General features: G+C 39.2%; 1 protein-coding gene across 1 annotated transcript in view; it reads left to right on the plus strand.

Annotated features, from left to right (window-relative positions):
* Window positions 1–12,744, plus strand: part of STK32A (serine/threonine kinase 32A) — a 151,626-nt gene extending 138,882 nt beyond the window's left edge. Inside the window, exons 10-13 of the mRNA XM_017872394.1 lie at window positions 734–859; window positions 2,652–2,780; window positions 10,978–11,042; window positions 11,400–12,744. Coding sequence (XP_017727883.1) covers window positions 734–859; window positions 2,652–2,780; window positions 10,978–11,042; window positions 11,400–11,493 — 414 coding nt within the window. The 3' untranslated portion in view covers window positions 11,494–12,744. The remainder of the gene's footprint in view (window positions 1–733; window positions 860–2,651; window positions 2,781–10,977; window positions 11,043–11,399) is intronic.
* The last annotated feature ends 1,167 nt before the right edge of the window (window positions 12,745–13,911 follow it).

The following is a 13,911-nucleotide window of genomic DNA, read 5'->3' on the forward strand; positions in this document are numbered from 1 at the left end:
GGGATCATTTTCCATAAGCAAATTCTGCTTAGTTCCAAGACAGCCCTGCTTCACTCCACAAATTACACCCTGAGGGTGCGTGGTTGTCATCTTCAGAGGCATTCTCAAGTGAGACCGACATTGCCTATTTGAGCCACACAGTTGGTGTGATGTTGGCTCAGGAATGGTTAAAGGGGGCAAAAATCTTTTATCTCAATTAGCAAAATCTAGAGCTATAACAGTAACTTTAGTTACACCTTAGCTATGCCACCCCGAATGTATTTTAATTAGTTGTAAAAACAGCTAAAATTCTTAGTAGGAAATGAGTTTCACTTGTGAAAATGTATCAACATTTGTCACCATAGGTTTTCTACTAGGCGCTTTGTATAAATAGCCTCCCATTAATCCTGACTGCAATCTTATGAAATAGATTATTACCCCTGCTTTTTTTTTTTTAACACATGGGTAAACTAAGATTTAGAGAGCAAATTTGCCCTTAGTAAGTAGAGGAGTCAAGAATCAAAGATACATTTGACTTAGTAGGACAAGCTGTTTTTACTCATCATGTTGCAGAATCCTACATACTGTTCATTCTAATAATGTGTATTTTCTACATTGTTTATGGGATTAGGGATGGGGGACACTGTCTTTTTTCCTTCAGTCCTACACTTGAAAACATTTAGAGAGAATTTGTATGATTTTTTTTGTCCTCCTATCCTTTCTGATGGCCTTGACGTTTGTATTTTATTGGCAGCTACTTGAACCTAATCCAGACCAACGATTTTCTCGGTTGTCTGATGTCCAGAACTTCCCATACATGAATGATATAAACTGGGATGCAGTTTTTCAGAAGAGGCTCATTCCAGGTTTCATTCCTAATGTGAGTCAATCCTAACAAACCCATAAGAACCCCCATTCAGTGCACATTACCCTGTGTGCCAGATCCACACATTGTCTCATTAGATAATCACACCAGTGTTGTAAGAGAGCCTCAATTCCCATTTTACAGATGAGAGAATTGAGACACACGCAGGGTAAGTTTGTCACCAATGGTCACAAAGCTACCAAGGAGTCAAGCTGGGATTCTAAGCCAGGTATATTTGCCACTGAAGTTCTAGCTTGTAACCACTTTTATGGTATGTTTTATTGAAAGGAAGTCCTAGTTCTCCAAATAGTCATTCTCATAAATCTGCTGATTTTTTAAAAGTTTTCTTTGATTCTAAAGATGCAGAAGTTTGTGTCCCTAGAGATCGGAGTCAAAGAATTATAAATTATTGGAGGTGAGGTGAGGAATTTATTTTACCATTTGCCCCTCCTCCTTTGTTTGTTCTATCTCAGGGATTTTTATTTGTAAGGACTGATAACCAAAGACACGTAATTCCCATTGGATGGATACCCAAACCAATGGACGTCTGTGGTCTACTGCATTATGCTGGTAAGAGCCAAAGTCCAGAAGCTTAGGCCAAAGGTCCCAAGTGAGGCCTCTAGCTCCTTCTCTCTGCCTAGAACTGAAATTATATGTTCAATTATAGGTATATTGGGCAGAATAAGAGGCTTCTAAAGGGGCCTGTAGAACCAACTCAGTTTTCTGTTTTGGCTGTTCATGGCAGCTCAGACCTGCAATCTCAGCACTTTAGGAAGCCAAGGAAGGAGGATCGGGGTTCAAGATCAGCCCTGGCAACATGGCAAGACCGTGTCTCTACAAAAAAAGAAAAAAAACATTAGCCAGGCATGGTGATACTTGGGTGTAGTCTCAGCTACCTAGTAGGAGGCTGAAATAGAAAGATTGCTTAAGCCCAGGAGTTTGAGGCTACATGAGCAGTGATCATGCCACTGCACTTTAGCCGGGGTAACAGAGTGAGACCCTGTCTCAAAAAAAAAAAAAAAAAAAATTATTCTTAAACACAAGTGAGGCATTTGCTGTGGGAATGTGAGAGTGTGATCCTTCATGTACACACAGCAGGAGGCATGCTCTAATGAGAGGGTAAGGAGAAAGTGCAAAGTGAGAGAAAGGAGAAAGCAGTGTAGTAGAATTGTACCTTATGGAGCAACAGGAGGGTAGGTCTGAATTCCTACCTCTCTGCTTTGCAGGATCCAGCAGGGGCAACTTGTACCGTAATTGACATATGACACAATGAAGGTCTAGGCACCCCCCACTCTTGCTTCCCCCTCCTTCTATGTGTGTGTCCCTGCAATTAGCCATCAACGCTGGCTCAAAAGAAGTTCTACGTTATGCTTCTCTGACTTTAGTGTGAATTGGAATCATCTGGGGAGCTTATTAAAGTGCAAGTTCTTGGACCTCACATTCTGAAATCCTGATATGGGAAGTCTGGTTGGAGAACTGGGAAGCTGAGCAAGCAACTTAGGTGATTCTGAGCTACATGATTATTAGAACGCACTTTGGGGAACGTAACCCAAAAGCTTCCACTTTAGAAAATAATTGTAAGTTGGCTTTTGTTTTACTCACTGAAGGCCAATTCAGAGTTTAGAAAATAAACGAAGAATATGAAAACGATGCTGGCAATAAATAACGTAAAACTTAGAGTGGGAATCCCAGCGTATTATTCATGGACTGCTCCGTTAAGACTAAGTGTTATTTTCCATATTAGGTCTGGTGTGTTTTCCAGAATGATACAGTAATCTGAGGATTGAGCCAATTGTCTTCCTTGCAGAAAGGCAGGCTGAATTGTGATCCTACCTTTGAACTCGAGGAAATGATTTTGGAGTCCAAACCTCTTCACAAGAAAAAAAAGCGTCTGGCAAAGAAGGAGAAGGATATGAGGAAATGCGATTCTTCTCAGGTAAGCAGGTCTCCACCAAACTCAGGGTCATGGGTTTCCCCATGATGGCTGCAATATCTTCCAGAGCTTCTGCTGGGAGGTCATTTCAGCACCCTACTTTTGCTGCTTAGTGAAATAGGAGAAGTAGATTAGCCAGGCTTCTAAAAGGGCAGACCAGAGCTGCTCTGAGGATCCTAGCAGCAATGTTTTACTTGTAGGCTTTCCCTCTAGAGCTCCGCCATGAACTTGACTCAGTTATTGCTCTCTTCCAGTTCTCAATTCAAAATTTACAAATTTCCTGGGAGAGGAACTGTCATTGGCCAAGCTTAGGTCAGGGGATGAGTCATAAAATTATGGTAAAGGGACAGGTTTCAAAGTACACACATGGTTGTTTTGGACCTCATTCCTGCTTTGAGGAGTTTCTGGGAGCAGCCAATCCTAGAAATGATGTCTGTTCTTTGCCACAAGCAGAATTTTATGATATCAAGCCTCACAGAAGAGTGTCTGTTCACAGGAACAATGGAATTCTAACATGGTGGAGCCCTATTGCTGGATTTCAGGCTGAGTTAAATTAATTTTGTAACTAAGTATATTATTCTCTGTCATAGCAGAGCTCAGATTTCAGTGCAATAACTTGCAAATACTCAGTGGGATTTTATACTCACATGTGGCTCTACGAATTACAATGATGATGAAGTAATAAACATTCACTTTTCCTCTAAAGGTCATCTATCTATCCCCATGACCATTCATCCATTCCTCCATCTATCCCTCTCTCTCTCATTTAGGCTACTTTTATTGAGTACCTATGATCTGCCAGATCCTGTGCTAAACACTAGAGTGAGAAATGATGGCGATCTAATTTCTGTCCTCGATGCTGTCCCTTTTCTCAAAAATTGTGTAGTCTTGTGGTAAAGACGGCTCTGCAAACAAATAAGTATCCTCCATCTCCTTAATTTCTCTAGTTGTCAGGGGCCACTATATATTTCAATGGACAATTAATTCATCAAACGTTCACGTCTCAGTCCTGTTTGATCACAGAACTGGCCTCTCGTCAGATTCCCTTCAGGAAATGTTTTCTAGCACCCTCCAAGGAATGGTTAGCTGTGCTGCTAACCCATCTTGCATGTTGCTTGTCTTTAAACTGTCTTCTTCCCAATGGTCCATTCTTCATGATCATGTCATAACCAACCCAATTCTCCAGACTTGCTCCTTCTCCTGACCTAGCAGAACTCAGCTCAAGGTGGATACAGGCCTGTCTGATAACAAGACCTAACATGTAATAAAAACCAAGAGATCTTTTTTATTACAAGTTTTTAAAGTTTTAGAAATAACTGAGCAATTTGGGAATAACTTTCGACCATACCTACCACGCTCAACATGATCTGCCCATCTTTCCTGCCACGTCCTTGTACTATCCCACTCTGACCCTCACTTAAAACCCTCCAACCTCACAGGCCCCGCAAGTGTCTCACTCTCAAGCATTGGCCCTTTCGTTCTTCTTCAGGGCCTTTGCCCTTGCTCTTCCCTGTTGCTAGAATGCTCTTCCCTTGCATCTTCACATAGCTGGCTTCCTCTCGTTCTTTATAACTTAAAGGTACCTTGTCGTTTCTGTTGTTGAATTACAGGATGTTTTTTACATATTCTGGATATTGGACCCCTATCAGATATGTGAATTGCAAATAGTTTCTCCCTTACTCATTCTACGAAGCTAGCATTACCCTGATACCAAACTGGACAAAGACATCACAAAAAATGATAATTACAAACTGATATCTCTTATGAATATAGATGCAAAAATCCTTAACATACTAACACAGTGTTCAGTTAGGCTTTTGACTTAAGACATTTCTTCTTTTTTAATATTGGTGTTTATAGCTATAAAGTTCCTTCTGAGCACTGTGTTCACCCATCCCATAAGTTTTGGGATGTTGTGTTTTGTTTTTAATTCATCTCTAAGTATATTCTGATTTCTCATGTGATCTCTTTTTCTGACTCATTTTTTAAGAGTTTGTTGTTTAATTTCCACATTTTTGTGAATCTTCCAGTTTTCTTTCTGTTATTGATTCCTACCTTCATTCCATTGGTTTCAGTCTTTTTAAAATTTTTGAGACCTGTTTTGTGGTTTCCTTCCATGGCTTCCTTTAACTCTGAGCATATTCAAAAAAATTGTTTTAAAATCTCACTCTAGAAAGCTCAACGTTTGGGCTTCCTCAGGACAATTTCTATCCACTAATGTTAAGTCTTTGAATGGCAATACTTTCCTGTTTCTTTGTGTATCTTGTGATTTTTTTCTGTTGCTGTTTAAAACGTGACATTTAAATACTGTAATGCGGTAACTCTGGAAATCAGCTTCCTCCTTTCTTCATGGTTTGCTATTTTTTGATTGTTGAAGGCTGTTGTTATCCATTTTTTAGCAACTTCTCCAAACAATGTTTGTAGAGATCGTCTTCCTTGTTGTGTCATCACTGAAATCTCTGTGACTTTAACTGTTCTCAGCTAATGTTTTGACTGAGATTTAACACTAGGAGCATTTTTAAGTTGTTTTTCTTTTCTTAATTTAGTGTTCACTTGGTTCCAGTTAACCTTTGCTTTCTGGAATTTAGACAAAGTAGGTTTTAACAGTATCTGCTTGTTTTTTTGATGTTTCTGTTAAGAGATGGGGCTTGGAACTGCTTACATCAGCATTTTTCTCTAGATTCTTCTAATTTTGTACCCCAGGTTCAAAAATAAAAGGTATTTTGCTTCAAAACAAAGAATAGTCTTTCTTCCAAGAAGAATCAGAAAGATTATGAATTATCTTTCTGATTCTTCACTCTATTGTCACTCTTTTACATTAAGGCTTTTAAAACATGAGGGTCAATCTTATTATATTATTAACATGTTTGTTCCTTCCTTCATTCACTTATTCAAATGACTATAAAGTTCCTGCTATGTTAGGAAATGTTTCTGACTAGGTGGTTAATGCTATGGTTAGATACACAAAGTGCTCTGGGAATTGCTTACTGGACCTGAGTGAAGGGTTAGGATAGGCTTTCCAGAGGAGGCAACATTTGATGTAGTTCCTCTAGGCTGAGGTAGGTGAGCATACAGGAAAGGAAAAGAGCATTTCAAGGCTGGCACTTCTTAGGGCACAGGTAGATCTTAATGTTTCAGAGGAAATAAAATGGCAGGTGTTTTCTGATCATAGGAATTACCCATGCTGTGTTCAAAAGGCTTGTGACATTGCTCATCCTCTGTGCCTTTAATCTTATCTACAGCCATTCACTGAAGGCATTCCTTCAGCCAAATCTAACAAGAATGTCCACCATATCAATATCATGTTAGCTATAGCTTAGCCCCATTTCTGCCCCACTGTGTGTAGCTCAAAGTCACCATGTTACTCTAGAGTCAAATTCATCACTGTTTAGGTACCACGTTAGAAAAGAGTCAAGTGTTGACAAGGGAATTCCAATCAAGCCATAAGCCTGGAAAAGGAGCTCTCTATTCTGAGCTCTCTGAGTTCTCTATTCTGTTTCATTGGTCTATGTGTCTGTTGTTATACCAGTACTATGCTGTTTTGGTTACTGTAGCTTTGTGGTATAGTTTGAAGTCAGGTAATGTTGTAGTGTAATGCCTCCAGTATTTTTTTTTTTTTTTCTTAAGATTGTCTTGGCTATTTGGGATCTTTTTTGGTACCATATAAATTTTTAAATAGTTTTTTTCTAATTCTGTGAAGAATGCCAAAGGTCATTTAATGGGAATAGCATTGAATCTATAAATTACTTTGGGCAGTATGGCCATTTTCATGATATTGATTCTTTCTTTCTACCTGGGAACCTGGAATGTTTTTCCATTTCATTGTGTCCTCTCTGATTTCCTTGAGCAGTGGTTTGTAGTTCTCCTTGAAGAGGTCCTTCATTTCCCTTGTTAGCTATATTCCTAGGTGTTTTACAGTTTTTGTAACAATTGTGAATGGTAGTTCATTCATGATTTGTTTCTTTGCTTGCCTGTTGTGGGTGTATAAGAATGCTAGCAATCCTTGCACATTGATTTTATATCCTGGGTCTCAGTATTTTAAAAAATTACTTCAGGTGATTCTATGTGTGCAGCCAAGGTTGACATACTCTGTTATAGAATCTAGGATGTGATAAACTAGAGGAACATAACTAAAGTTTTGCATTTTCCCCATGTCTCAGTTTCCTCATTTATAGATGGAGTTGGTATGTGTACCGACTTCGTAGGTTCGTTCTGAGTAAATGAGTGCATGTAAAGTGCTCCACAGAATGTTAGCTGTTGTGATGCTTTACTTTCCACTGCACTTCCTAACTCCTAGCCTTTCTTTTCCTTGGCTCCTTTAATGCTCATGTCAGATGCCTTTGTTGTTTTTTCCCCCCAGAATATCCTCCACTTTATCTTGCTCCGCTCAGCATCTTTAAAATATAGAATCAACAGACTGCCATGCCACCCAGTCTATCTGACTGTTGAGGCAAATTCCCTAAGTCCTAGTTCTCCTCCTGAGATTTCCACCTGCTCTTAACCCTTCCAGTATTTTGGATGCTATGTCCAGCTATGATAGTTTAATCACTGTTTGCGCCACTCATCCTTGATAGGTGAGTTCTAAGATTTTTAGTGAACATTTCTCTTCTGAGTCATGTATGACCCGTTAGTCCCTCCATTCTTTTTTCTTCCCCCTCATTTCATATTCTTTTTACGGCTACTCCTGTTGATGTATCCATTTGGCTACACTTCTTAAACTTCTCCACCTAAAGCAGAGGAAAGAGAACACGTTGAACATGAACGCTTTAAGAGTAATGGGGTCTGAAGTATCACACTAGAAGGTCATCTGCAAGTGTGTATTTCATATCTTTGTTTAAACAAAATAGTTACATAGTAGAGGGGGAAAACAGTCCATGTGGATTTTTGCATTTCACTTGATTATAACCTTGATTTTAATGCTAAAATTATTTTTTCTAAAATCTTGGGGTAAAAGTGTCGTTCCAAAGAGTTTTTATCAGGTTATGTTTATCCTGTAGCTGCCTGTCCGCTGTGACCAATACTGGAAACCCTCAGGATTACAGATGCCTCCGTTTGTAGATAAGAGTGAAATACAACAGAGCTGTGTCTTCTCCTTTGTCTTGTTCCCCATCCCTCTTCTGTGCTTTGTATTGTTCCTCTCCTGTCAGCTAAATAAGCACTCTGAAAGAAAACTCTCCAGTACTGGAGAGCTTAGCATATTCTAATTCCTAGGTTAAAAAATAAATAAATGACTGAATGATTTTTTTTTAAAGAAGAATAGTTTTCATCAGAAGAAATTTGGAAGTATTTTGTTGCAGACTTTTAAAACACTTGATCCAGTTCTAATTCTGTCCTGGGTTTGGTAATCATCTTTTTTTGAGGCTAAATTTTCTCATTTTGATGAAAAAGTCATCAATAGATGTTGAAAGCTGGACAGTGCAGTGTCAAAGCAAATGCTTTGCATGTCTGCAAGAAAGTCACAAATAAAGAAGGCTCTGCTAACTAGAAGAGAAGGATATTTAATCAACTCCAGTACCATTGTTGAGAGGAACATTCTATCAGGATTAAGTATGGAGAGATGTTTTTAGGCTATTCACAAAAGCCAGGTAGAACCTCCAAGCCAAATTTACAATAATACTAGCTTTTAGATTAATTGTTGTTTTTTGAATATATATTAGTATCTTATGTAGAAAACAAAAAGAGTTTACAAACTATTGTTACAATAATCTTGGCTTCTGTAATTGTCTAATGTATTTAGACTTACTGAGAGCTTTATTTCTCTGTATAGTTTCAAGTAACTGTCTCGTGTCCCTTCATTTCACCTTGTGGGGCTCCCTTGAGCATTTCTTACAGGGAAGTTCTAGTGGTAATAAACTCCCTCCACTTTTATCTGGAAACATCTCAGTTTCTCTCTCACTTTTTAAGAACAGTTCTGCCAGATATAGGATCCTTGGTTGATAGGTTTTTTCTTTTAGCACTTTGAATATATCAGCCCACTGCCTTCTGGCCTCCAAAGCTTCTGATGAGAAATCTGCCCATCATCTTATGATGTATGTGACAAGTTGCTTCTCTCTTGCTGCTTTCAAGATTCTCTCCTTGTCTTTGGTTTTAAAAAGTTTGATTATATTGGCTGGGCATGGTGGCTCACACCTGTAATCCCAGCACTTTGGAAGGCTGAGGCAGGCAGATCACTTGAGGTAAGGAGTTCAAGATCAGCCTGGCCAACATGATGAAACCCTGTTTATACTAAAAACACAAAGATTAGCTGGGTATGATGGTGCATACCTGTAATCCCAGCTACTTGGGTGGCTGAGGCAAGAGAATCTCTTGAACCCAAGAGGAGGAGGTTGCAGTGAGCTAAGATCGTGCCACTTCACTCCAGTCTGGGCAACAGAGCAAAAGTCTGTCTCAAAAAAAAAAATAAATAAAGGAAAGTTTGATTATGTTTTGTCTCAATATGGGTCTTTCTGAATTCATCTTACTTGGGATGCACTGCACTTTTTTGGATTTGGGGGCTCATGCCTTTCAGCTATGATTTCTTTAAATATTCTGTTTTTGTTTTTCTCTCTCTTCTCCTTCTGGAACTTCCACAGTACGTACACTGGTTTGCTTGATGGTGTTCCATACATTCTGTAGGCCAGGGATGTCCAATCTTTTGGCTTCCCTGGGCCACATTGGAAGAAGAGGAATTGTCTTAGGCCACACATAAAATACACTAACACTAATGATAGCTGATGAGCTAAAGAAAAATAACCCCCCAAAAAATCTCTTAATGTTTTAAGAAAGTTTATGAATTTGTGTTGAGCCACTTTCAAAGCCATCCTGAGGCACATGTGGCCCATGGGCTGTGGGTTGGACAAGCTTGCTGTAGGCTCTGTTTGTTATTCTTCAATCTTTATTCTTTCCATTCCTCAGACCCAGTAATTTCCACTGTCCCGTCTTCAAGTTTGATGTTGATTCTTTCCTTTGCCTGCTCAATTTTGCCTTTGAAACCCTGTAGCAAATTTTTAAATTTTAGTTGTTGCACTTTTCAGCTCAAGAATTTCCTTTTAGTTTCTTTTTAGGTTTTCTGTATTTATTAATATTTTAGTTTTGTTTGCACATCATTTTCTTGATTTTCTCTATATCTTCCTTTAGTTCTTTGAGCATCTTTAAGATAGTCATTTTGAAGTCTTCATCTAGTAGATCTGCTATTAGGTCTCTTTAAGGGATAGCTTTTTTGATTTATGATTTTTTACTGTGAATGAGCCATACTTCTCTATTTCCTGGCATGGCTTGTTATTTTTTGTATTGGACACTTGAATCTAATAATGTGATAAATCTAGGAAAATCAGATTTCCCCTATCCCCAGGGTTTGCTGTTTTTTGTTATTGTTTTACTTTTACTTTTATTATTGTTGTAAGCTGTCTTCATGCCAAAGATTAGCTGAGGTGTAAAGGTAAGACCTTCTTAGGTCTTTTCTGAGCCTGCACCTTTCCCTGGGCATGTGAGGTCACTTTCTGATTTTCCCCACAGATGCAATTGTTTTTGAATGTCCCAGCCTTTCATGCGTGGCTCCCAAAAGGAAGAAAGGAGAAAAATGAAGGGAGGAAAAGGTGCTAGTCTTTTAATTCTCTCAGAAGTCACTTCAGCCTGAGGGAGAGTGGCTTGCAACAGTGTGGGGGAGGTGCAACAACAATGGCCATCAAGCATTTTGTTTGCACCTCTGTGATCAGAAGCAGCAGTGATGGGAGTACGGATCCTCAGTATTTGGAGAACATGGTTCTTGTTTTCCACCCTGGCTCCCACAGGCTGCATGCAAACTGCTCCAGAACATGTGTGTGCTCAGCTCCCTCCCATTGGACTGGAGGATGAGGGATGGGTAGCTGCTGCTGTGCTAAGAGCTTAAGTTGGTCATAATTAACTGCACTTTGCCACCCAAGCCTTCCCTGAAAGTTGCAAGTTTTCAATAAACTCCAGAGTTCTAAAATAGTGACATCAGACAGATTCTGCCAGTGCAATCGCTGTCTAGGAGGGGAGACAGATTCCTGGTGCTTCCTGTTTTGCCACCTTCCCGGAATCTTCCATTTCCCGGATAGCATCCATTTTGAAGATACTACTTACTTCTCAATTTGGGGCTATTCATTGAATAGACTGTCAACAGGTTATTGGCTGTTCAAAGATCCTCATCTGTCTGCTAACTATACCTCTATTTTCTTTTTTTTCTATGTTCACCTGGAAGACATGTCTTTTTCAAGAGCACCTTGACTCTGTCCAGAAGGAGTTCATAATTTTCAACAGAGAAAAGTAAGTAACTCTTGGGAGAACAACAGCCCCGGAAATGATGGCATGTTTCAGCCAGACTTTACTTGCAGAGAAAATATATTTTTAACATTTTAAAATTATTTTCTAATTGGGAAAATGATGCAATCTATTATTTAGAAATGTAAAACCTTTTTGAAGTATTAAAAAGTTAATTGATAAATTACGTACACAAGTGTTTGTTTATGAGAAGGAATGAGGAATAGGATTTGAACACTTAAAAATCAAAGCTTTCAAAAATTTCTTGGCCATGCTTATTTAAAATTATTGGGCTTAATTTATTTCAAAAGCTTAATTTCATTTTCTTTTTCAAAGAATAAAACATCTTTTTTTTCTTTTAAGAGTAAAAAGGGACTTTAACAAAAGACAACCAAATCTAACCTTGGAACAAACCAAAGACCCACAAAATGAGGATGGTCAGAATAACAACCTGTAAAGGCCTCGTGTCTTCTTCTTGGGACAATCTCATGCCAGAAACTTCTAATTACATACGTCAAGAAAAGCCGACAGTAGTTCTTGCCACTCCACATGTCCTGACTTAGAAAATGTGAATGAATATCTTTCAAAAAAGGCAGCACGACACAGTGAAGGTTCCTGGGCCTGAGCTCCTGGGATGTCGTTTCACATCAATCAGCCGTGTGATCTAGAGCAAGTTAGCACTTAGCCAACTTTCTGTGCTTTACTTTATTTATCTAAAATGAGAGGGTTATATTAGATACCCTGCCTTTTTAGTGCTGTAATTGTTATTCTAAACAGCCTTTATTTTTATTTTGAAATTAATATGTGAATATAGATTTATTTTTCCACTCCTTCTTATTACACAGTGACAAATGGACAGATGGACACAGGACTCAGTGAGACTTTTCAGACCTCGAAAGTTTCATAAAGTGGTCAGAATTCCCCAGACTACTTGGATAAGGATAAGGAATTCTATCAGGGAAGCATGAATGAAATCAGACTAAAAGTAACAGAGATGGATGAGGGCCTTCCAGTGATGTGCTAGAATCAGCATTAGATCTGCTTATCTCAGCCAGCATGAGCCTGCCATGCACACCACTTCCCAGCTCCCTCTTCAACAATGTGAAGGAGGTGACTTGAAATTGGTAATAATGGGAACATTTACACCATGGAAACTGGTAAATGCTAGTTTTTTCCCTTCTAACAAGAGAATTGCTAAATATTAGCACACCACTCTCCTTCCAAGAAGCATGTTCCTTGAGAGTTAATTGTCCTCTGAAGATTAGCAGAGACCTGTATCTGGAGAGGATCAGAAAACGATGTTGTCGCACTGAAAGTATGTCCACCTTGCATTTCAGCAAAGTTGCATCTTATACGGGGTTTATTGTCTAAGTTAGAAGTGAATTTAGAAGATAGTAAAATTAACCATTGAAAAACCCCTTAAATTACCCATAACATATGGGAAGTATCTTTTCTCAGTGAAGCCCAATACAGTGTCACCCTTCACTAATGAAACAAGTCATTGCTTTTGTTTTGTTTTGATTTAGTTATTTTTATTTTTGGTCTCATTTTGGCTAATACCAGACGAGTTAAAATGTTGAACAAATTACACTTGTCTTTATAACTAGACTTACTCTTTTTTTTTTCTTTTCAGGCAGAGTCACGCTCTGTCACCCAGGCTGGAGTGCAGTGGCATGATCTCTGCTCACTACAACCTCTGCCTCCTGGGTTCAAGGGATTCTTGTGTCTCAGCCTCCTGAGTAGCTGGAATTGCATGTGTGTGCCACCATGTGTAGCTAATTTTTTGTATTTTTAGTAGAGACAGGGTTTTGCTATGCTAGCTAGGTTGGTTTCAAACTCCTGGCCTCAAATGATCCGCCCACCGTGGCCTCCCAAACTGCTGGGATTACAGGTGTGAGCCACCACACCTGGCCTTAGAATTACTCTTGGAACAGTGGAATTCTCACACATCCAAGGGAGGCAAGTTCATGGAGACTAAGGCAACAGTGGTATCGTGTCTCCCTTCTCCCTTGTGCTTACTACAAGAATGTCAGGCAGAATCGCCTACTTATTTAAAATATCATTAATATCTCACTCCTTTTCTTTATATTTTATTTATTGATTTGCCACAAAGTTTAATTCACCTAAGTGAGATGTGCATATGATATAACTCCACTGTACAGATATACAGATCTTTGCAGAATAACTATTTTTGGCAACCCATGTGCCTCTGGGTAGGGCCAAGAAGTGAACAGGCTTGGTGGGGGATTGTTTTCACCTCTTGGCTACTCAGAGTACCTAAACCTGTCCTTACTTATGGAGACCATGTGTCTCACCAAGATGGCAGTAAGCTGGCAACTGGGAAGACCTGAGTGATGCCCATTTGGGAAGCCAGGCAAGTGGAAATGGACTGAAGAAACAGAGATGGCTGCCTTTTATGCGAGGCTTTTCCTTAAGGAGGTTACATTGGGGCAACCAAGTATGTGTAGAAAGCCAGAGCTAAACTTTAGCTTGGCATTCACAGTTTCCTCCTCACTGAGCTAACAGGCCCAGAGTTTCGTGCAGAGCTGTGAAATAGTGCTTCTCTAAGAGCAACCATATTTTTGTTACATAATTAAAAACCAGTTCTTTTGTTGTTTAATTCCTTTTCCCTACAGTTCCCACATCATTTGTCTATGCTATTCTGTTTTTCTCCAAACACTATAAACTTGAAGCAATTGCCCTGACTTGATTTCAGAGAGGGGAATGTGCTGGAAAGAGCAAGAATAAGAAAGTGACCAGATGCTGCTGCAGTCTGGTAACCCCATGAGTGTCAGGGACTACTTGCATGTTTACTTTTATCCTTCATTTGTTTTGATTCAAGCCTTGATGTGCTGTGGACTCACTTCCCTAAGTA

This window comes from Rhinopithecus bieti, unplaced genomic scaffold (genome assembly GCF_001698545.2).
Source record: "Rhinopithecus bieti isolate Rb0 unplaced genomic scaffold, ASM169854v2 scaffold_757, whole genome shotgun sequence".
NCBI lineage: Eukaryota > Metazoa > Chordata > Mammalia > Primates > Cercopithecidae > Rhinopithecus > Rhinopithecus bieti.